The 22,946-nt window shown below is 42.8% G+C and overlaps 1 protein-coding gene across 1 annotated transcript in view; it reads left to right on the top strand.

Moving 5' to 3' along the window:
• Positions 1-22,946, top strand: part of LOC118965027 (kinase suppressor of Ras 2-like) — a 73,243-nt gene that overhangs the window by 25,327 nt on the left and 24,970 nt on the right. The window contains exon 5 of the mRNA XM_036981751.1: positions 110-653. Coding sequence (XP_036837646.1) covers positions 110-653 — 544 coding nt within the window. The remainder of the gene's footprint in view (positions 1-109; positions 654-22,946) is intronic.

Below are 22,946 nucleotides of genomic sequence, written 5' to 3'. Positions count from 1 at the left end.
CATGTAGAAATGTAAATGATTAAGCAGGGTCAAGGTATCAGGTAATTGTTTGTGGTTAAATGTTATCTGTAACATGTTCCTTCTTGTTTCTCCTTCTCCTCCTCCACAGCAGGCAGCCATGCCAAGCAGGACTGGTCCATCCAGTGGCCCACCTCTGAGTCTGGCAAGGAGAACACTCCCTTCCCCTCTCCAGAACCCAGCCAGTGGGTCCGCTTCCAGCTCTCCCAAAGCCCCATGGTCCAGGCCAAGTACAACCAGCAGCACCACAGCCAGTGCCACAGCCCCCAGTCATTGCTACCCTATCCGTATGGCCCCTATGTCCAGCCAGACCGCCTCACCGTGGACAGCCACCTGGGACTGGGGGCCTTCCCCCCCATGGACACGGGTCATCGATCCCTGCCCCCCTCGCCCCGTCAGAGGCACTTTGCCCACACCCCTCCCCGGACTCCACTGGTGGTGAACACCATGACCCCCCCGGGCACGCCCCCCATGAGGCGCAGAAACAAGGTGAAGGCCCCCGGGACGCCCCCACCGCCCAGCCGAAAGCTCATCCACCTGCTGCCGGGCTTCACGGCGCTACACCGCTCCAAGTCACACGAGTTCCAGCAGGGCAACCGCATAGTTCTGGAGGCAGCTGACATGCAGACACTCAAGTGAGTCTTTTTTTATTCAATTTTTTTTAACATCTGGATCCTTTAGGTTAGAAACCAGTTTTGCAAGGCACCACACAGGGTGACCTGCCCACATGATACAACAGCCATTTTGAGTAAATTGTCAGTAATGGCAACTATTGTGATAAAGTGTTTGACTTTTGTGGGGCTATTGGTCGACTTACAATAACAACAATTGTGCTTTTGGTTGTGATTTTAGAGCAGTCTGTTTGTTGTACCAACAAGTTTGATTCTGCTGGGGGACAAGGGTTTCAATGAGTTTATGGATAAAGAGAGCTTGCAGTCAGTACAATAAAACTAAAGCATGGACCTCCTGAGTGGCATAGTGGTCTAAGGCACTGCATCACAGTTGCTAGCTGTGCCACTAGAGATCCTGGTTCGAGTCCAGGCTTTGTCGCAGCCGGCCGCGACCGGGAGACCAATAGGGCGGCACACAACTGGCCCAGCGTCGTCCAGGTGAGGGAAGGGTTTGACCGGCAGGGATGTCCTTGTCCCTTCGTGCTCTAGCGACTCCTGTGGCGTGCCAGGACATTGGTGTGGCTGGCTTCCGGGTTAAGCGGGCATTGTGTCAAGAAGCAGTGCGGCTTGGTTGGGTCATGCTTCAGAGGACGCGTGGCTCTCGACCTTCACCTCTCCCAAGTCCCTACGGGAGTTGCAGCGATGAATTGGTCTGTAACTACCAATTGGATACCACGAAAAAGGGGTCAAAGTTACATTTTTTAAAAATATATATATGTTTTTATAATAAAGCATGTACAATTATATATAGTGGAGTTTAACTTGCTTCAAGAGGTTGTCCACTTGAGGCACACTTTAAACTTTCAGAATCTGATTTCTAGCCCTCTGATATAGCAAGTATTTAAAAAATAGTAAGATTAAGTTCTATTTAAGACAGAGGCCACTCCCAGGAAAACAACTCAATCTTGCATTTACTGTCAAACTGTTTTAATAAAATACGAATAATATTAAGATAGACTTCTATATAAAAGAGAGGAAGTGAATTCACTCATAGGAAATCTTGTAATTGTCTCGAACTGCATTTAATAAAACACTTAGACAATAAATGCAAGATGGAGCTCCTTTCTGCTTCTCTCTCTATCTCTCTCACTCACAGTACTTTATTTACTCCTCTATCTTCCTGCCCGAGGCCCAATCAGCTTAATTCGTTCAGTTGAATTCACGTCCACCAGCGCCCGTAGAAAAACAATGGCCTGTCAACAGAACAGAGATAACAGAGAGCTTGGCTGGGAGCAAGGCACTGAGTTCCTGACCAAACCGACCGTGCGTCTGGTCTGGTGCAATGCTGATCAGATCAGATCAGCTTGTATCCTCTACTAACGGGCCAGGCCAGAGAGGATCCACCAGAGTACCTAGGGTAATCAGGAACCATCAGCAGTCAGGAAAGGAGTGCCCCTCAGGAGAGTAACAGTCATTTTTATAATACAATTATGACAGTGGCCCATCGTTGCCTACTTGGTGAGTTAATATTTGGAGGTTATATTCCTTCTTTATGACCGCCATCTGGGTAGTGTTCTGCCCCAGTTTGTGTGTGTTTGTTTGTGTTTGTGCACGTACTTGTCTTTCCTGTGAGATAGTGTATAAGCAGGGCAGTGAATAGGGACTCACACAGCATTAGAGAATTGATTACCGGTCCCTGAGCACTGATAGACTGCAGGCTCAGAGTTAAGTTCTCTAATCAATGACTGTACAGGACCATGCCTGGAAACACTAGGATTCATCTGGACCAGACCTGGGTTCAAATACTATTTAGGGTATTTCAATTACTTTCAAAGACATTTGGAAGTAAGTATTTGTTATATTTTTTTATTTGAAAAGACAAGTAGTTGAATTTGAATCGACTCGGTACTGGTACTCCCTGTATATAGGAATGTTATTTGTACTTGTTATTTTTATTCGTTATTCACTGTGTTTATTCCTCCTGTCACTATTTAAATTGTTATTTATTTTTTAATCTTTAACTCTGCATTGTTGGAAAAGGACGCGTAAAAGTAAACATTTCACCTGTTGTTTACGAAGCATGCGACAAATAAAATTTGATTTGATTTAATAACAAATTCTCAAATACACATGTATTTGAACCCAGGACTGATCTGGACACAGTGGGGAGTAGCATAGTGCAGTTTCACTAACCTCTCCTCAGGTTTCCCCAGCCAGTTATACTGTTCCAATCTATTCCTGAACTAGCACACCTGATTGAACTAGTGGACTAATCAGCCAGCCCTTGGTTTATTGAAAGCATAGGAAACACTGGCTTAGTGCTGTTCCTCTGCTTGCATTATACATGGCACACAGAGGATAAGTAGAAGTCTACATTTGGTTCAAAAAGCTCAGTTGTTTCTCCTAATCTGATTTCATGTTTTGTTCTACCTTTATTTTTCAGTCTCTCCTTAGAATAGTAGGGGCAAACCTTGGGCAGGTACAAAGTAAATATGTTCCCTTGTTATTTGGTGGGTTATACACTGAGTATACAAAACATTAGGAACACCTGCTCTTTCCATGACAAGGCACACTTAACCAGCATGGCTACCACAGCATTCTGCAGCGAAACGTTGTCCAGGCTGAGTAAGGACTATTTGACCTAGAATAAGAGTGATGGAGTCCTGCATCAGATGACCTGGCCTCCTCAATCATCTGACCTCAACCCAATTGAGATGGTTTGGGATGTGTTGGACCGCAGAGTGAAGGAAAAGCAGCCAACAAGTGTTCAGCATATGTGGGAACTCCTTCAAGACTGTTGGAAAAGCATTCCTGATGAAGCTGGTTGAGAGAATGCCAAGAGTGTGCAAAGCTGTCATCAAGGCAAAGGGTGGCTACTTTGAAGAGTCTAAAATATAAAATATATTTTGATTTGTTTAACACTGTTTTGGTTACTCCATTATTCTATATGTTTTATTTCATAGTTTGTATGTCTTTACTATTATTCTACAAAGTAGAATAAAGGAAAACCATTGAATGAGTAGGTGTGTCCAAACTTTTGACTGGGAGTGTATATTCTGTAAGCAGTTGTTACATTAACAAGAAAATAGCTTCAAGTGTTGTGTCCAAATACTGGTGGAGTCACCTAATAAAAGAATGGACAGCCTGACCATAGAGGTCCAGGACCTGAAGAACAGTTTGCTCTTCTCCCAGGGTCAGCTCGATGAGTTTAAACAGGAAAACGGAAAGGTGACAGCAATCTGTAAGTTATTGAGAAAGGACATCAGTTCTGAATGTGATTCCATTATAACAACGATGGAGAAATCTGATTATCTAAAGGGACAATCAAGGTGGAACAACATTGTTGTGGACGGAATTGCAGAATCTCCACATGAGACCTGAGGACAAAGTGAGGGAAATTATCTCGGAGATACTAAAGATGGACCACAGGAAGATTGAAGTGGAGCACGCCCACAGGATTGGAAAACCCACCACTAGCCCAGGTGACAGGCACGACAGTGGTCAAGTTCCTGAGGTTCAAGGACAAGGTATCTGTTCAGGAAAGAACCAAGAACTTGAGAGGATTGTACATCTTCCTCAACGAGGATTATCCTGAAGCTGTGCGCAAAGAAGAGAAAATAACGTATTCCAGCCATGAAAGCTGCCAGAACGTGTGGAGACATCCGCTATGACAGGCTCATTGTCCACCCGAGAGAGCCAAGCCTATGGGTTCTTCAACCCCACAGCACACAGCACACACACCTACAGCACACACACCTACACATAAACTGTTATTTTTCTAAGATGACTATCTCTGAGAAGCTAGCCAGAAAAGGGCTGAAAATAGCCCATATATGTAGCCTTGGAAATAAGGTTAATGAAATCAATAACTTGTTAACATCAGATAACATTAATATCTTCTGAGACTCACTTAGAAAATTCCTTTGATGATACAGCAGTAGCAATACAAGGATATAACATCTATAGAAGAGACAGGAATTCTTATGGTGGAGGATTTCTTGCTATATACTGCGCATTCAGAAAGTTTTCAGACCCCTTGACTTTTTCCACATTTTGTTACGTTACATGCAGTCTAAAAAAAAATGCTCATCAATCTACAGTTCACACAATACCCCATAATGACAAAGCAAAAAAACATTTTTGCAAATTTGTAATAAAAAAAACAATTGATGTATCACATTTACATAAGTATTCAGACCCTTTACTCAGTACTTTGCAGTTATTACAGCCTTGAGTCTTTTTGGGTATGACGCTACATGCTTGGCACACCTGTATTTGGGGGGTTTCTAACATTCCTCTCTGCAGATCCTCTCAAGCTCTGTCAGGTTGGATGGAGAGCGTTGCCGCACAGCTATTTTCAGGTCTCTCCAGAGATGTTCGATCATGTTCAAGTGCGGGCTCTGGCTGGGCCACTCAAGGACATTCAGAGACCTTTCTCGAATCCACTCCTGCTTTGTATTGGCTGTGTCTGAGGTCCTGAGTGCTCCATACCAGGTTTACATCAAGGATCTCTCTGGACTTTGCTCCATTCAACTTTGCCTCAATCCTGACAAGTCTCCCAGTCCATGGTTTCCTCCAGACGTGATGCTTGGCATTCAGGCCAAAGAGTTCAATCTTGGTTTCATCAGACCAGAGAATTTTGTTGGGTCTGAGAGTCCTTTAGGTGCCCTTTGGCAAACTCCAAGCGGGCTATCATGTGCCTTTTACTGAAGAGTGGCTGATTGGTGGAGTGCTGCAGAGATGGTTGTCCTTCTGGAAAGTTCTCCCATCTCCACAGAGGATCTCTAGAGATCTGTCAGAGTGACCATCGTTTTCTTTCGTCACCACCCTTCTCCCCCGATTGCTCAGTTTAGCCGGGCAGCCAGCTCTAGGAAGAGTCTTGGTGCTTCCAAACTTCTTCCATTTAAAAATGATGGAGGTCACTGTGTTCTTGGTGACCTTCAATACTGCAGACATTTTTTGGTACACTTCCCCAGATCTGTGCCTTAACACAATCCTGTCTCAGAGCTCTAGGGATAATTCCTTCGACCTCATGGCTTGGTTTTTGCTCTGACATGCACTGTCAACTGTGGGACCTTTATATAGACAGGTGTGTGCCTTACAAAATCATGTCCAATCAATCGAATTTACCACAGGTGGACTCCAATTAAGTTGTAGAAACATCTCAAGGATGATCAATGGAAACAGGATGCACGTGAGCTCAATTTTGAGTCCTTGTAACGGTTGTCGTCGGGAGAAAGAGAGGACCAAGGTGCAGCGTGGTAAGTGTTCATCTTATTTAATGAAAAAACTGAACACTGAATCTCAAACAACAAAGAAACAACCGAAACAGTTCTGTCTGGTGCAGACTCACAAAGACTGAAAATAACCACCAACAAAACACAATGGAAAACAGGCTACCTAAATATGGTTCTCAATCAGGGACAACGATTGACAGCTGCCTCTGATTGAGAACCATACCAGGCCAAACACAGAAAATCATAGACAAACTAACATAGACAACCCACCCAACTCACGCCCTGACCATACTAAAACAAAAGACAAAACAAAGGAACTACGGTCAGAACGTGACAGTCCTATAGCAAAGGGTCTGAATTCTTACGTAAATGAGGTAGTTCTGTTTATTATTTTGAATTAACTAGCAAACATTTCTAAAAGCCGTTTTCGCTTTGTCATTATGGGGTATTGTGTGTAGATTGCTGAGGATTTATTTGTATTTAATACATTTTAGGATAAGTCTAACGTAAGAAAATTTGGAAAACAATTGCTACAATTTCTAAAAAACTTTTTCTGCTTTGTCATTATGGAGTGTTGTGAGTAGATTGCTGAGGAATTTTATTTCATCTACTTTTTGTTAATGTAAAGACTTATTCTAAAATGAAACAAATAAAATAATGATAATGTGTGTGAAATGCTTAATAGTGTATGTGATGTAAACAGAGAGGTCTACTTTCTTGGGGACCTGAATATTGATGGATTTTCATCAAGCTGTCCGCACAAGAGGAATATTCTCAGTGTAACCCATTGGATGCAGTGATCACAATATAGTGGCTATATCCTGGAAAGCCAAAGTTCCAAAATCTGGGCCTAAAATAGTGTATAAGAGATCATACAAATGATTTTGCTGTGACTCTTATGTGGATGAAGTTAAAATATTTGTTGGTCTGATGTGATTAATGAGGAGTATCCAGATGCTGCACGTGATGAATTTATGAAATTGCTTCTTTCCAATTATTGATAAACATGCACCTGTTAAGAAACTGACTGTTAGAACTGTTAAGGCTCCATGGACTGATGAGGAAATTAAAACTGTATGGTTGAAAGAGATGGGGCAAAAGGAATGGCTAATTAGTCTGGCTTCACATCTGACTGGCTGACTTAACTGCAAATTGAGAAATTATGTGACTAAACTCAATAAAAAGGAGAAACTGTATTATTAAGTCAAGATCAATTATATCAAAACTTTTGAGTACTTTAAATAAAATGATGGGCAGAAAGACAAATTCCACCCCATCGAATTAGATGGCTTATTTATCACAAAACCATTTGATGTTGGCAATTATTCTGATGATTAATGAATCATTGGCAAAATTGCCAAACTTAGGCAGGAAATGCCAACAACGAATATTGAGCCATTGAATTCATGCATTAAAAAACAAATAATGAAAGAAAAGCAATGTATGTTAAAATTTTGTAAAGTTAGTGTTGGAGAGGTTTTAAAAATGATTGTTATTGATCAATAATGACAACCTCCTGGCATTGTCAACTTAGATGAAATGCTACCGAGGATGGTAGCTGACTCTGTGGCCACTCATATCCGTCATATCTTTAATCTGAGTCTACAGTGGTGGTCACCAACCTTTTCTGAGTAGGTACACTTCAACTGTGAGAGACGGAATCTAAAACAAAAATCCATAAAATCACATTGTTTGATTTTTAAGTAATCAAGCATTTTATTGCATGACATAAGTATTTGATACATCAGAAAAGCAGAACTTAATATTTGGTACAGAAACCTTTATTTGCAATTACAGAGATCATACGTTTGCTGTAGTTCTTGACCAGGTTTGCACACACTGCAGCAGGGATTTTGGCCCACTCCTCCATACAGACCTTCTCCAGATCCTTCAGGTTTCGGGGCTGTCGCTGGGCAATACGGACTTTCAGCTCCCTCCAAAGATTTTCTATTGGGTTCAGGTCTGGAGTCTGGCTAGGCCATTCCAGGACCTTGAGATGCTTCTTACGGAGCCACTCCTTAGTTGCCCTGGCTGTGTGTTTCGGGTCGTTGTCATGCTGGAAGACCCAGACACGACCCATCTTCAATGCTCTTACTGAGGGAAGGAGGTGGTTGGCCAAGAACTCGCGATACATGGCCCCATCCATCCTCCCCTCAATACGGTGCAGTCGTCCTGTCCCATTTGCAGAAAAGCATCCTCAAAGAAGGATGTTTCCACGTCCATGCTTCACGGTTGGGATGGTGTTCTTGGGGTTGTACTCATCCTTCTTCTTCCTCCAAACACGGCGAGTGGAGTTTAGACCAAAAAGCTCTATTTTTGTCTCATCAGACCACATGACCTTCTCCCATTCCTCCTCTGGATCATCCAGATGGTAATTGGCAAACTTCAGACGGGCCTGGACATGCGCTGGCTTCAGCAAGGAGACCTTGCGTGCTCTGCAGGATTTTAATCCACGACGGCGTAGTGTGTTACTAATGGTTTTCTTTGAGACTGTGGTCCCAGCTCTCTTCAGGTCATTGACCAGGTCCTGCCGTGTAGTTCTGGGCTGATCTCTCACCTTCCTCATGATCATTGATGCCCCACGAGGTGAGATCTTGCATGGAGCCCCAGACCGAGGGTGATTGACTTCTTCCATTTTCTAATAATTGCGCCAACAGTTGTTGCCTTCTCACCAAGCTGCTTGCCTATTTTCCTGTAGCCCATCCCAGCCTTGTGCAGGTCTACATTTTACCCCTGATGTCCTTACACAGCTCTCTAGTCTTGACCATTGTGGAGAGGTTGGAGTCTGTTTGATTAAGTGTGTGGACAGGTTTCTTTTATACAGGTAACGAGTTCAAACAGTTCTCCCCACTGTAGATCAGTTCAGGGCCTGAGACTAACTTTTTGGTCTACCAGCCAGTCAGATTTTTACCAGCCCAAAAATGTTTGCACCGTAATTATAACAAAAACAAAAAAATGGATGAGCATGCTTAGTAATGTTTCTAAAACAATATGTGTATTACTGGTAAGAAGTGAAGCTACAGTTGAAGTCGGAAGTTTACATACACCTTAGCCAACTACATTTCAACTCAGTTTTTCACAATTCCTGACATTTAATCCCAGTAAAAAATTCCCTGTCTTAGGTCAGTTTGGATCACCACTTTATTTCAAGAATGTGAAATGTCAGAATAACAGTAGAGAGAATGATTTATTTAAGCTTTTATTTCTTTCATCACATTCCCAGTGGGTCAGAGGTTTACATACACTCAATTAGAATTTGGTAGCATTGCCTTTAAATTGTTTGGGTGATACCTGGGTGTCCAGCGGTGAGGGATGTGTGTGCCCAGGTCAGCAACCGATCTCTGACCCCCGTGGGGACGTAAATGCGCCCCGGAAGGCAGGTGGCAGGAGCAGGTTCCCTCTCCAGAGCCTGGCGGATGTCCATATCTACATCCCAAAACACAGGGCCATCGATACAGGAGGACCGATTGATGGGCTGGCGGACACTCACATGGCCCTCCACTGACGTGGAACCACAGGGTGCGGGAAAGCAGGTCCTACAACATCCTGGTCCCCCAGCTGTAATCCTCCTCTCTGACCAGGAGAAGGTGAGATTATGGAGTTGGAGCCATGGAAGGCCAATGATGACTTTGTATACGGGTGCGGAGGGGATGAGGAAGGGATTGCTTTCCTGGTGCTTGGTCCCAGGGTGAGGTTGAGTGGAGCTGTAACGTGCGTAATAGTGCCGGATCCCAGTGGTCGCATATCCAATGCTTGGACTGAAAACATAAAAAAGAGAGAAGAGCGGGTATGAGGTGATGTGCAGGGAGGAGGCAATGGCCTGGTCAATACATTTTCCTGTGGCATCGAAACAATAGATGACGGACAGCCAGCTAATGAAATCGATAATAAAAAAGGTCTGGCGGAAAGTGATGATGATGGATTACTCACGCCTAACCCAGGAGACCGCTGATCACAGAGCCGTTCCTCTGCTCTCGTGGATTCTGGATTGGGACGTACCGGACACCGTTGAAGCTGGTGACCCTCCTGGCAACAATAAGGACAGAGCCCCAACTGTCTCTGATGGCGACGCTCAGCCGCGGGGAGGCTTGTGGCCCCTACCTCCATGCGTGGGTTCAGGCTCTGACTCAGAAAGGTCAACAAAGGAGGTAGAGAGACGATGGGGGTGCCAACGATCCCGCAGAAGGTTATCCAGATGGATGGCGATTGCAATGAGTGTGTACAAGGTTAGATTGTCATCTCGGCACGCTAACTCCATCTGGACCTCTTCTCGCAATCCTCTTCTGAAGAAGGGTCATTCCATACGCTGGATGCTGCAACTGTCCGAAAGGTGAGCGTGTACTCCTCCGTGGTCTGGCCATCCTACCGTAGTTGAAGTAAGCGCTCCCCCCCCCCCCCCCTTGTCTCTGGTGGATGGTCAATGACCCCCCTAAACAGAGCCATGAACCACTCATAGGAACCCAGCTCCTCCTATCCTCTCTCCCAGACGGCCATAGCCCACACCAACGCCCGTCCGGTCAGCAGGGATATAACCGTGGCAACCTTGGACCTCTCGGTGGTGGGGGTGCCCATCTGCTGAGTGAAATAGAGGGAGCACTGGCGTAGGAAGCCACGGTTTGGATGGAGACCCGTCATATTTGTCCAGGAGGGACAAACGGGCATCGCTGACCTGGGTGGACTGTTGGATGGGCTGGGTTGCTGGCTCGCTGGGTTGAGTTGTGTTAGAGAATTCTCCGCTTGTTGGAGGTGACGCACTCGGGGGAATGTCGAGACTTTGAAGAATGCGGAGGACCTCATCCATAGCCGTCCCCATTTGTGCAAGCTGGTCGTGGTGTTGGCAAAGTAGGTGTCCCTGTTCGCTGACCATCTTGGAGATATCCTGATTAACTGCTGCTACCTTTTGTTGAGTTACTATTCTGTAACGTCAACACAGGGAGTCAAGAAGCAGGTGCAGTTAGTGAGTTTAATGATAATGAACGTGGGGGATCACGTGACCCTTGAACGAGTTGGCCGCATGAACTAAGAGCTCCACACAAGTAGTTTCCAATTCTTAATCTTACCTCCACTTCAAGTTTAAACTCCTTTAGCTTTAGTTAAAAAGGCATAGCGGCTACAAAAGGCGACATTACAGGTGACATTTTTACCCGGACTCGAGCATTAGTGGCGGAAAAAGCCTCCAAGAAGCAGCTAGCTTCAGAAAAAGCTAACGCCATTAGCCAGGAGCAAGAGGACCGCGCCCAATCACCATATGTTTCCTGAGATTCACCGACAAGGAACGAGTCCTACAGGTGGCAAAAATCAACACCATTACAGTGGGAAACGTGAAACTCACTTTACACCAGGACCTGTCAGCTGGAATACGCCGAAAGCGCAGAGAGTTTGACGAGGTGAAAAAATACTCCATTGACCGAGGCATCTTTAGGGGATTCAAATACCCCAACGAGCTCAGGATTCTTCACCAAGGAGCCCTGCGACACTTCAAAACTCCCGAAGAGGCAAAACGTTTTTTGAAAGACAATCCTGGTCACTGAGAAATGGACCAATGACTAAAAGCGATTGCTGTTATTACTAAAGGAGGTAAGACAACATATAGCCGCCATCCAAAGACCCACCCGCCCCGCTAAATGTCATTATAGCCGTCTAATTTATATTTATTTTCCTTTAGCTGAGAGGGATAGGCTCTACAGCCTAACCTAGGCCTACTAACGTTTCAGCCTACTTTTATTTCCCTTTTTTTGTATTACTATTATTTGTAGTTATCATTTTCATATTGGCCTCCACCATTTATAGGCTGTCGATTACGTCACATTTACAGACCTAACGAGAAGCTCAATGTGTCAATTTTATGCCTATGGCCTTATCCTGTTGATATTACCTTTTAATAAAAACAAACAACTTATCCTATAGATCCCTCTTAAGGAGTTGCCCCAATATTTCTGTTTTATTTGGTCCAAACTATTAGCCCTACGTCCCTTGAGGGAGGTATATGTACGCTGGGCTATTGATTTTATTTTATTTTCTCCCTCTTTTTTTTATGTGGTCTGGACAGGGGGCTACATTGTCACTGATTCAATGCGGGGCGGAGAGGATGAGGCATTTCTTTGGTGGGGAGGGGGAGACGTTGTGCGTTGCTAACTGTTCCCGTTTTTTTTGGAACACAGAATTGAGACTGAGCGTGGGGGTAATAAAACTAAAGGGATGTGTCGAGTTGTTTGGGAACTCGGCTGGGGTGTTCAGAGATTATTATTTTATGTACACCATTTATTTTTCTTTTATGTGATCGCAGCTGTAACTATTATCCACCTTTACCCAGAGATGACTTGCACTAGAGTTCCATTACTGTTCGATGACGTTGACTAGTACCTTAAATCTATTGACATGGAACTGTCAATATGCAATAAAATAGAATATGCAATAAAATAAAATATGCAATAAAATAGAAAAAGATACTATGTGCTCTACAAAAGGAAAAAGCAGACATTGCGCTTTTACAAGAGACACACCTCTGTGATGCCGAACATGCCAAACTCCGCAGAGCTTGGGTGGGACAGGTGTATTTCTCATCTTTCAAATCAAACAGCAGAGGTACAGCCATACTTTTCCATTCATAATTGACAAAAACATTTCTGATCCGGAGGGGAGATTTATTTTGATAACTGGATCACTGTATGGGCAACCAATTACTATCTTAAACATATACGCCCCTAACACAGATACTCCTGCTTTCATGTCAAAAATGATAACCCTGTTCAATGAGCATTGTGTTTACTTTGGAGTGCTGGCCGGAGATTTTAATTGTACCCTCAACCCAACCCTAGACAAATCATCGTAAGTCCCCTCCACAAATCCTAGGTCTGCAAAGATGTTGAACTCTCTTACTAAAGAGATGGGACTGATAGATATCTGGAGAGAGACTAATAGCTCATCTATGGACTATTACACACTACTCTAATGTCCATAACACCTACTCCCGTATAGATTACATTTTTATCCCAAAGATTTTCATAAGTTCAGTCACGTGTACAATCGGGCCCATAGCACTTTTAGATCACGCCTTTGTCCACCTCACTCTGCGAAAACATTCCGAGGTCAAAGAGCTGGAAATTCAACACCTCGATGTTATCAAACGAACAAAGCGTTCCATACATTGGTAACTACATGGATAGACAACTACACACAAGACAACAAAGATTATCCTGTTTCTCCGGCCACAATGTGGGACACTGCCAAAGCCACACTAAGAGGTCATCTAATTGCATATGCTTCCTCTAAGAAAAAAGCAATGGAAGCACACAGGCTAGATCTTGAGTGGGAGCTGGAACGCTGTGAAAAAGTACATAAACAATCCCCAGACAGCACCTCCTGGAGTCAACTTAAAGCAGCCAAAGCCAAACTGAATTTGGACTATACTCGGCAGTCTTTCTGAGAGAGGAGGCTCCTCCTTTACTCCTTTGAAAATAATCTGGGAAAAGGACCTTGGTCTGACTATCAGTGATGAGTTATGGGCGAAGGTTTGTGACAGGGTATACTGCTCCTCTACTCATGTAAAAATGAAAGAATCTAATTACACATTTTTGTACAAATGTTATTACACTCCAATGAGACTCCATAGAATGAAAGCAGACATTTATCCTAACTGTAAAAGATGTACCTCTGAAAGTGGAACCTATATGCATGTAGTTTGGAGCTGTAGAGAGATTGCCAGATTTTGGCCAGATTTCTGCTGCACAGAAAATACTAGATGTACAGTTTGATATGACCCCGTGTCTCTATCTTCTTAATGCCCAGCAGTACTTTGTTCTTGATCCTGACAGAGAAAATATGTTTATGACTATTACATACTTTGCAAATAAATGTATTCTTCTATTGTGGGACTCTAATACTTCTCCTACATTTAAAATGTGGATTGACCAGATTGTTGACTTTCCCCCTCTTGAAAAGGTCACTTATGACCTCCGCAAGAGACAGCCCAAGTTTGATAGACTCTGGTCTCCACTACTCAACTATTTTTAAAATTGTACAGAGTGAATGGGGTGATTAGGGAAATGAGCAGATACATGTTGTGTAAGGTGCTGTAAAAACGAATTATTTGCTCGTCATCTCAGCTAAGGCTGGAAATAGCTAATAAGAACCTTGATAGTGCTGCTGCAAGTTTTTATATATATATATTTTTTTTAAATTATGTTTATGATAGTTTTATTATTACTGTTAGTTATTTTTTATTTTTTTAAGTCTGTCACATCTGTGAATGTGGAATGTGTTTTGTTGGTTGATTGAAAAACAAGAAAACGTAATAAAACTTTGAATTGAAAAAAATAAATAATAATGAACATACAACCATACAAAACAAGAGAAACATCTGACAAGGAAACAACCAACACTACCTGATAACTGATAACAAAAGAGTGCTATATAAAGGGTATGTAATCAGGGAGTAATGAAGTCCAGGTGTGATTGATGATGAGACACAGGTGTGCCTAAACATGGGTTGCCAGGACCGGTGGTTAGTAGAGGGGGGGGGAGCGGGAGTAGATGTAACAATACATCTACACACAATACCCCATAATGACAAAGCAAAAACAGGTTTTTATATTTTTTTGCAAATATATTATTAATAAAATCCTTAAATATCACATTTACATAAGTATTCAGACCCTTTACTCAGTACTTTGTTGTAGCACCTTTGGCAGCGATTACAGCCTCGAGTCTTCTTGGGTATGATGCTACCAGCTTTGCACACCTGTATTTGGGGAGTTTCTCCCATTCTTCTTTGCAGATCCTCTCAAGCTGTCAGGTTGGATGGGGATCATCGCTAGATAGCTATTTTCAGGTCTCTCCAGAGATTTTCGATCAGGTTCAAGTCCGGGCTCTGGCTGGGCCACTCAAGGACATTCAGAGACTTGTCCCGAAGCCACTCCTGGTTTTGGCTGTTGGAAGGTGAACATTCGCCCCAGTCTGAGGTCCTGAGCGCTCTGGAGCAGGTTTTCATCAAGGATCTCTCTGTACTTTGCTTAGTTCATCTATCCCTCAATCTTGACTAGTCTCCCAGTCCCTGTCGCAGAAAAACATCCGCACAGGATGATGCTGCCACCACCATGCTTCATCATAGGGATGGTGCCAGGTTTCCTCCAAATGTGACGCTTGGCATTCAGGCCAAAGAGTTCAATCTTGGTTTCATCAGACCAGAGAATTTTGTTTTGCACGGTCTGAGATTCTTTTAGGTGCCTTTTGGCAAACTCCAGGCGGGCTGTAATGTGCCTTTTACTGAGCAGTGGCTTCCGTCGGGCCACTCTAAAGGCCTGATTGGTGGAATGCTGCAGAGATGGTTGTCCTTCTGGAAAGTTCTCCCATCTCCACAGAGGAACTCTGGAGCTCTGTTAGAGTGACCATCGAGTTCTTGACCACTCCCAGGACCAAGCCTTTCTCCCTTTATTGCTCAGTTCGGCCAGGCGGCTAGCTCTAGGAAGGTACCATTTAAGAATGATGGAGGCCACTGTGTTCTTGGGGACCTTCAATGCTGTAGAAATATTTTGCTACTTTTCGCCAGATCTGTGCTTCGACACAATCATGTCTCGGAGCTCTACGGACAATTAATTTGACCTGATGGCTTGGTTTTTGCTCTGACATGCACTGACAACTCTGGGACCTTATATAGATAGGTGTGTGCCTTTCCAAATCATGTCTAATCCATTTAATTTACCACAGCCTGTCTTCCAATTAATTTATCTTGGTTTGCGCTCGTTGGCATATTTAGCTAGCGGCCTCCATGCAAATTCGCTGTTACTTAGCATTCTGGTAAGGACGATATGACAATATATAAAATATGAAAATCTGGATAACGCCCAACCCTAGTGGGAACTGTATTGTTAGATTTCCATGATGCCTTAGATTTTATTGACCATAACCTGTTTTTGAGAACCTGTGTTTTATGGCTTTTCAACCTCTGCCATATTGTGGATTCAGAGCTATTTATTTTATTGAACTCAGAGGGTTATCTTTGTGGTGTACCGCAGGGCAGCTCTCTAGGCCCTCCCATCTTTTCTATTTTTATCAATGGCCTGCCACTGGCATTAAACAAAGCATGTGTGTCCATGTATACTGATGATTCAACCATATAGGTGTCAACAACCACAGCTAATGAATTCACTGAAACCCTTAATAAGGAGTTGCAGTCAGTTTTGGAATGGGTGGCCAGTAATAAACTGCTCGTGAACATCTCTAAAACTAAGAGCATTGCATTTGGTACAAACCATTCCCTAAGCTCTAGACCTCAGATTAATCTGATAATGAATGGTGTGGCTGTTGAACAAGTTGAGGAGGCTAAATGTGTGTTACCTTAGATTGTAAAAAATCATGGTCAAAGCATATATATTCAATGGTTGTAAACATGTGGAGAGGTCTGTCCACACTCAAAAAAGAAAGTCCTGCATGCTCTAGTTTTGTCTTATCTTGATTATTGTCAAGTCATGTGGTCAAGTACCACAAAAAAAGACCTGGTTAACCTGCAGCCTGCCAGGAACAGAGCAGCAAATCTTGCTCTTCATTGTAATCAGAGGGCTGATATAAATACTATGCTTGCCAGTCTCTCTTTACTAAGAGTTGAGGAGAGACTGACTGCATCACTTCTTCTTCTTATTAGAAAAAACTTTTTACATTGAAAATTCCAAATTTTTTGCATAGTCAAATTTCACACAGCTCTGACACATACAGTTGAAGTCGGAAGTTTACATACAGTTGAAGTCGGAAGTTTACATACACCTTAGCCAAATACATTTAAACTCAGAGAATGATTAGTAGAGAGAATGATTTATTTCAGCTTTTATTTCTTTCATCAGAATTTCAGTGGGTCAGAAGTTTGCATACAATTAAATAGTATTTGGTAGCATTGCCTTTAAATTGTTTAATTTGGGTCAAACGTTTCGGGTAGCCTTCCACAAGCTTCCCACAATAAATTGGGTGAATTGTGGCCCATTCCTCCTGACAGAGCTGGTGTAACTGAGTCAGGTTTGTAGGCCTCCTTGCTCGCACACGCTTTTTCAGTTCTGTCCACAAATTTTCTATGGGATTGAGGTCAGGACTTTGTGATATCCGCTCCAATACCTTGACTTTGTTGTCCTTAAGACATTTTGCCACAACTTTGGAAGTATGCTTGGGGTCATTGTCCATTTGGAAGACCCATTTTTGACCAAGCTTTAACTTCCTGATTGATGTCTTGAGATGTTGTTCCAATATATCCACATATTTTTCCTGCCTCATGAAGCTATCTATTTTGTGAAGTGCACCAGTCCCTCCTGCAGCAAAGCACCCCCACAACATGATGCTGCCACGGTTGGGACGGTGTTCTTCGGATTGCAAGCCTCCCCCTTTTTCCTCCAAACATAAACATGGTAATTATGGCCAAACAGTTATATTTTGTTTCATCAGACCAGAGGACATTTCTCCAAAAAGTATGATCTTTGTCCTCATGTGCAGTGGCAAACCGTAGTTTGGCTTTTTTATGGCGGTTTTGGAGCAGTGGCTTCTTCCTTGCTGAGTGGTCTTTCAGGTTATGTCGATATAGGACTTGTTTTACTGTGGATATAGATACTTTTGTACCTGTTTCCTCCAGCATCTTCACAAGGTCCTTTGCGTTTGTTCTGTGATTGATTTTCACTTTTCGCACGAAAGTACATTCATCTCTAGGAGACAGAGTGTGTCTCCTTCCTGAGTGGTATAACGGCTGCGAGGTCCCATGGTGTTTTAACTTGCGTACTATTGTTTGTACGCATGAACGTGGTACCTTCAGGCATTTGGAAATTGCTCCCAAGGATGAACCAGACTTGTGGAGGTCTACAGTTTTTTTCTGAGGTCTTGGCTGATTTCTTTTTATTTTCCCATGATGTCAAGCAAAGTGAATTTAATGGTAGATCTTGAAATACATCCACAGGTACACCTCCAATTGACTCAAATTATGTCAATTAGCCAATCAGAAGCTTCTAAAGCCATGACATCATTTTCTGGAATTTTTTGAGCTGTTTAAAGGCACAGCCAACTTAGTGTATGTAAACTTCTGACCTACTGGAATTGTGATCCAGTGAATTATAAGTGAAATAATCTGTCTGTAAACAATTGTTGGAAAAATGACTTGTGTCATGCACAAAGTAGATGTCCTAACCGACTTGCCAAAACTGTAGTTTGTTAACAAAAAATGTGTGGAGTGGTTGAAAAACAAGTTTTAATGACTTCAACTGTACACTTGTCCCAGCAGACATGCCACCAGGGGTATTTTCACAGTCCCCAAATCCAGAACACATCCAAGAAAGCGTACAATATTGTAGAGTCATTATTGCATGGAACTCCCATTTAGTTTTGCTCATATTAACAGCAATCCTGGTTGAAAAAAACAGATAAAGGAGCACCTCACGGCACAATGCCTCACTCCCTATTTGACATAGATATTTTGTGTTTATCATATTATATAGGCTATGTGTGCCGTTTATAAATGAATGTAGTTCTGTCTTTGAGCTCTTCTTGTCTATCTAATGTTCTGTATTAGGTCATGTTTCATGTTTTGTGTGGACTCCAGGAAGAGTAGCTGCTGCATTTGCAACAGCGAATGGGGTTCCTCATAAAATACCAAATACCTCATTCCTCACCTTCTACCCTTTGTATCTCTACAAGCTGTCAACACCCCTCAGCTTATTCCCTCTTTCATAATTACAAAGTTGTTATACCTGGTAACAGGTTCCTCATGTCTCACCTCCTATCCTTAGTATGTGAAAGAGCTCTTAACACCTATTAGCTCATCCTCTCCTGTCCTAATTGCATGGTCTTGTGGACAGGACACACTATCCAGGATTAACCTTTAACCCCTCCACATTCCTGTTAATGAGATAGTCGTACCGACAGACGTCAGGCATGCACTCCAAATATTCCCACCTCCCGGCCACCATTAACTCATTGTGGACCCCAGGAAGAGTAACTGCTGCAGCTGATGGTGATGCGAATAAAATGCTAAATCACATAGACAAAAGACTTGAATGAACAGCGGGCGCTGAGAATGTTATGCTGGCCTGAAAGGGGATACTCAGATTCATTAGGGAGAAATTAGAAGAATGTCCTTCTGTTTGTGTCACAACATTGATGGTTGCCTTGCTTATTATCCTCATTTGAGAACATCTTGAGGTATTTCTTTGTTATTAGCTTGGTTTCCTCATTCCATAGAAGCAGCCTGTGACTTGATGTGGAGAAGGAGGAGCGTTATTGTGCACATAAACTGAACCTGACAGATGTTTTGTTGTCTGTGGCATATTTTGCACAGAACCACTAAAAATGGGAACATTAGGGAAAATTGTGTTTGTGGTAGGATATTAATCCCCCTCCATACTCTACGTACAAACCTGCAAAAACAGTTATTTTGTGTGGCAGTGTAGTTCTGTATGGAGGGGTTAAGCTATATGTGCCAGAGCTCAGTACAATGTCAATATAACCCTCCATCCCTATGCATACTGTATGCACAAACCAGCAAAAAGTATGCAATTATCAGAGGACTTGTTGGCAGGTTGTGGCTTGTTGCTTTGTGAAAGTCTGGGAAGAGATTCTAGTCGAAACTTTAACAGGTGGAGAGATGCTGGAGAGTATTGTGTCACTCCCTGAATGGGGACAGAAGGCCCTGAGCAGCCTGTCTGCTGACCTAACAATGGGGACATTGTTAGAGCCATGATAAAGTATTAAATTATTCAGAGTATTTGGAAAGTATTCAGACCCCTTGACTTTTTCCACATTTTCTACAAAATGTATTAAATAGTTTTTTTCCCCTCATCAGTGTAACGTTGACGCAGGGAGTCAGGAAGCAGGTGCAGTTAGTTGAATAATAATGAACGATACAAAACAAGAGAAACGTCTGACAAGGAAACATAACCAATAATGCCTGATAACAAAAGAGTGCTATATAAAGGGTAAGTAATCAGGGAGTAATGATGTCCAGGTGTGACTGATGAGACGCAGGTGTGTGTAAAGATGGGGTGCCAGGACTGGTGGTTAGTAGACCTGTGACGTTGAGCGTTCCATACATCTTCTGTGCGCCTGAACCACTCGTCCAACGCAGGTGCTTCAGTCTGGCTCAGACTCCTTGGAGCCAGGGTCGGCTGATAACCCAGAACACACTGGAAGGGAGTCAGCCTGGTAGAGGAGTGTCACAATGAATTCTGGGCGTATTCAGCCTAAGGAAGGAATCGGGCCCCAGCCCCCTGCTGGTCCTGGCAGTGACTCCTCAGGAACCTTCCCAGCTCCTGGTTCATCCTCTCCCCCTGCCCGTTAGATTGAGGCCGGGACACAGAAGAGAGTCTGACCGTGACCCCCAGCTTTTCCATGAAAGCCTTCCATACACGTGATGAGAATTGTGGGCCACAATCGGAAACTATATGCTCCGGAAGACCATAGTGCCAGAGCTCAATTTCAAGTCTCATAGCAAAGGGTCTGGATACTTGTGTAGATAATAATTGATGTGGAAAACAATGAATTAATTAATTTCAGAATAAGGCTGTAACGTAGCAAAATGTGGAAAAAGGGAAGGGGTCTGAATGCTTTCCAAATGCAATGTACAACCTTAAGAAAGTTGCACACAAACCAGTGACCAGTGAATCACCTCGTCAACTAGCCATGATAACGTTACCTGAATGGCCTCACTGTCATTGTTTCCCACATTTTTTCCCTAAAGAGGCAGACAATTCGTATGTCCAGGAGTGGCCAATCACAGTTAAAAAAAATTGGCACTTGGTTATGGATGGGAATTTAAAAGACTTGCTGTGTTCTCGAGTAGGCTCTTGCTCAAAATAATAAATTTTGACCACTTGTTTTTAAATGGCAATGGCAATCTCCTCAACTGTACTGTTGCTAATGAGAAGTATGCCAGGAAGCCTAGTGTTGGACCAGTAGCCAAAGGGTTGCTAGTTCAACTTCCCGCGCCAACATTTACCCTTGAGCAAGGCAGTTCGCCCTAATTGGCAGAACCTCTGGGGTGCTGTTAATAATGTCTGACACTGGCTGTGACCCTACTCTCCGAGGGTGACTCAGGGAGAGTTGGGATATGCAAAAAAACGCATGAAATAGGACAAATATAAGCACCCACACAATTTAGAGTTGAGAATGACAAGGCTGTAGTCTCATCCCAAAACAATTTAATAGTTTTGCTTAAATTAGAAGAAGTCTATTTAGTTAGTTTGAAATTCAGTGTGCACTGTCTCAAAAACCGTCATTAATTTGTTAGTGAAAAAATGACAACACCCAGAAAAAGTAATTGGCTAGCTTTTTCAATGATTTGATAATTGGTTTTATGGAAGGAACGTTGCTAGACTGGCTTGTCTACTGATTGAATTTGCATGTCTTGAGGGACAGTTAGGAAAATGTGTCTCGTTTGGGCAATTGATCATGAATATGTCTAGTTTGGGTAAGTGGTCCATGTATTTCATGGTGGCGTAATGAGAAGAGAATATAATAAATATAATCTGTCTCTCATCAATCACCCACAGGCCAATTAGAAAGGATTCATGTAATCCACCTGCTTGATACACTAATCAGTAGTAATCAATCAGTTGTAATTCTCTCTTTCTCTCTGTCATCTATCATTCTCTCTCTTTCTTTATTTCTCCCCCTCTCTCTCTCTCTCTCTCTCTCTCTCTCTCTCTCTCTCTCTCTCATGTACACAAATCAATTAAGTCAACATTTACTTGTTTAATTTTTCATACAATGAACAGGGTTTACCTGCATGATTAGCTCAGTTAATCTCTATTCTGTACACACTCAGTCAGGGAACAGAGTAGTTGTACTGTAATGGTTGGTTAGCTAGTTAGTTATAGAAACCACTCCCTTATCCATGCCTCAGCCAACTAGCACCACCCCACCCACCCACATATGTTGTGTGTGTGCACAAAAATGTAAATAAATTAACTTTGTCGACACAAGTGTCTTAGGTACCTACCCCCACTTAAACTTTATCGTCCTAGGAGCAGGGGTGGCAACGTGCAGTGCGAGCGCCCATTAATTTAGCTTACGTTGCCTCTCTTGTCTCGTTGCCCTTTTCAAAGTGAGTGTCTCTCTCAGCTTAAGTGGTAATGAATGAGGCTTCTTCGCTATGGTAATGATGAGCAATTTGTGTTGTGGAAAAGGCCACAGAGTTTTGTCATGGAGCCATCGAGTTAAGTCCCATTGGGCTCTGACACAGACTAAAGTGCTCTCCAGAAGTGTTGGGCTGCGTTTGTGTCTTTGTCTATGGGTCAACACTTAGTTGGTGTATTGCTATGGGATACTAATGAAAACAGAACCCTGTAAGTTTGTATTTTGAATTTTGTGTTCGCACATTGAGATTCGTGGTTGCAAATATTAATTGAATTTCTCAAGCTTGTGATGTTGCGAAAAATGTAACAATGGTCACAAACTTGTAACTTTGAATACATTTAGTAACTCCATTTACAACCATGAATATTCTGCTGTGAATCAAAAATAAACTTGCTGATTTTTTACCTGTACACGCTTGGAGTTCTGCCACTGTTGTCACGTTACCAAGAGATTTGTAAGCTTGTAGAAAGTTTTGTAAATTTGTAGAAAGTGGATTGAGCAGCTTTGGGGGCAGAATCTTTTACTCCTGACCATTCAGCCAAAACCACATCCACCTATTGCTGTAACCATTGACTGGATTGTTCCATCAATCAAATCTCAGGAGGTACAGTGCCTTGCGAAAGTATTCGGCCCCCTTGAACTTTGCGACCTTTTGCCACATTTCAGGCTTCAAACATAAAGATATAAAACTGTATTTTTTTGTGAAGAATCAACAACAAGTGGGACACAATCATGAAGTGGAACGACATTTATTGGATATTTCAAACTTGTTTAACAAATCAAAAACTGAAAAATTGGGCGTGCAAAATTATTCAGCCCCCTTAAGTTAATACTTTGTAGCGCCACCTTTTGCTGCGATTACAGCTGTAAGTCGTTTGGGGTATGTCTCTATCAGTTTTGCACATTGAGAGACTGACATTTTTTCCCATTCCTCCTTGCAAAACAGCTCGAGCTCAGTGAGGTTGGATGGAGAGCATTTGTGAAC

The sequence above is a fragment of the Oncorhynchus mykiss genome, chromosome 6 (genome assembly GCF_013265735.2).
Source record: "Oncorhynchus mykiss isolate Arlee chromosome 6, USDA_OmykA_1.1, whole genome shotgun sequence".
Lineage (NCBI taxonomy): Eukaryota > Metazoa > Chordata > Actinopteri > Salmoniformes > Salmonidae > Oncorhynchus > Oncorhynchus mykiss.
The sequence above is the reverse complement of the archived record's forward strand: the minus strand, read 5'-3'. Positions and strand labels throughout refer to the sequence as shown.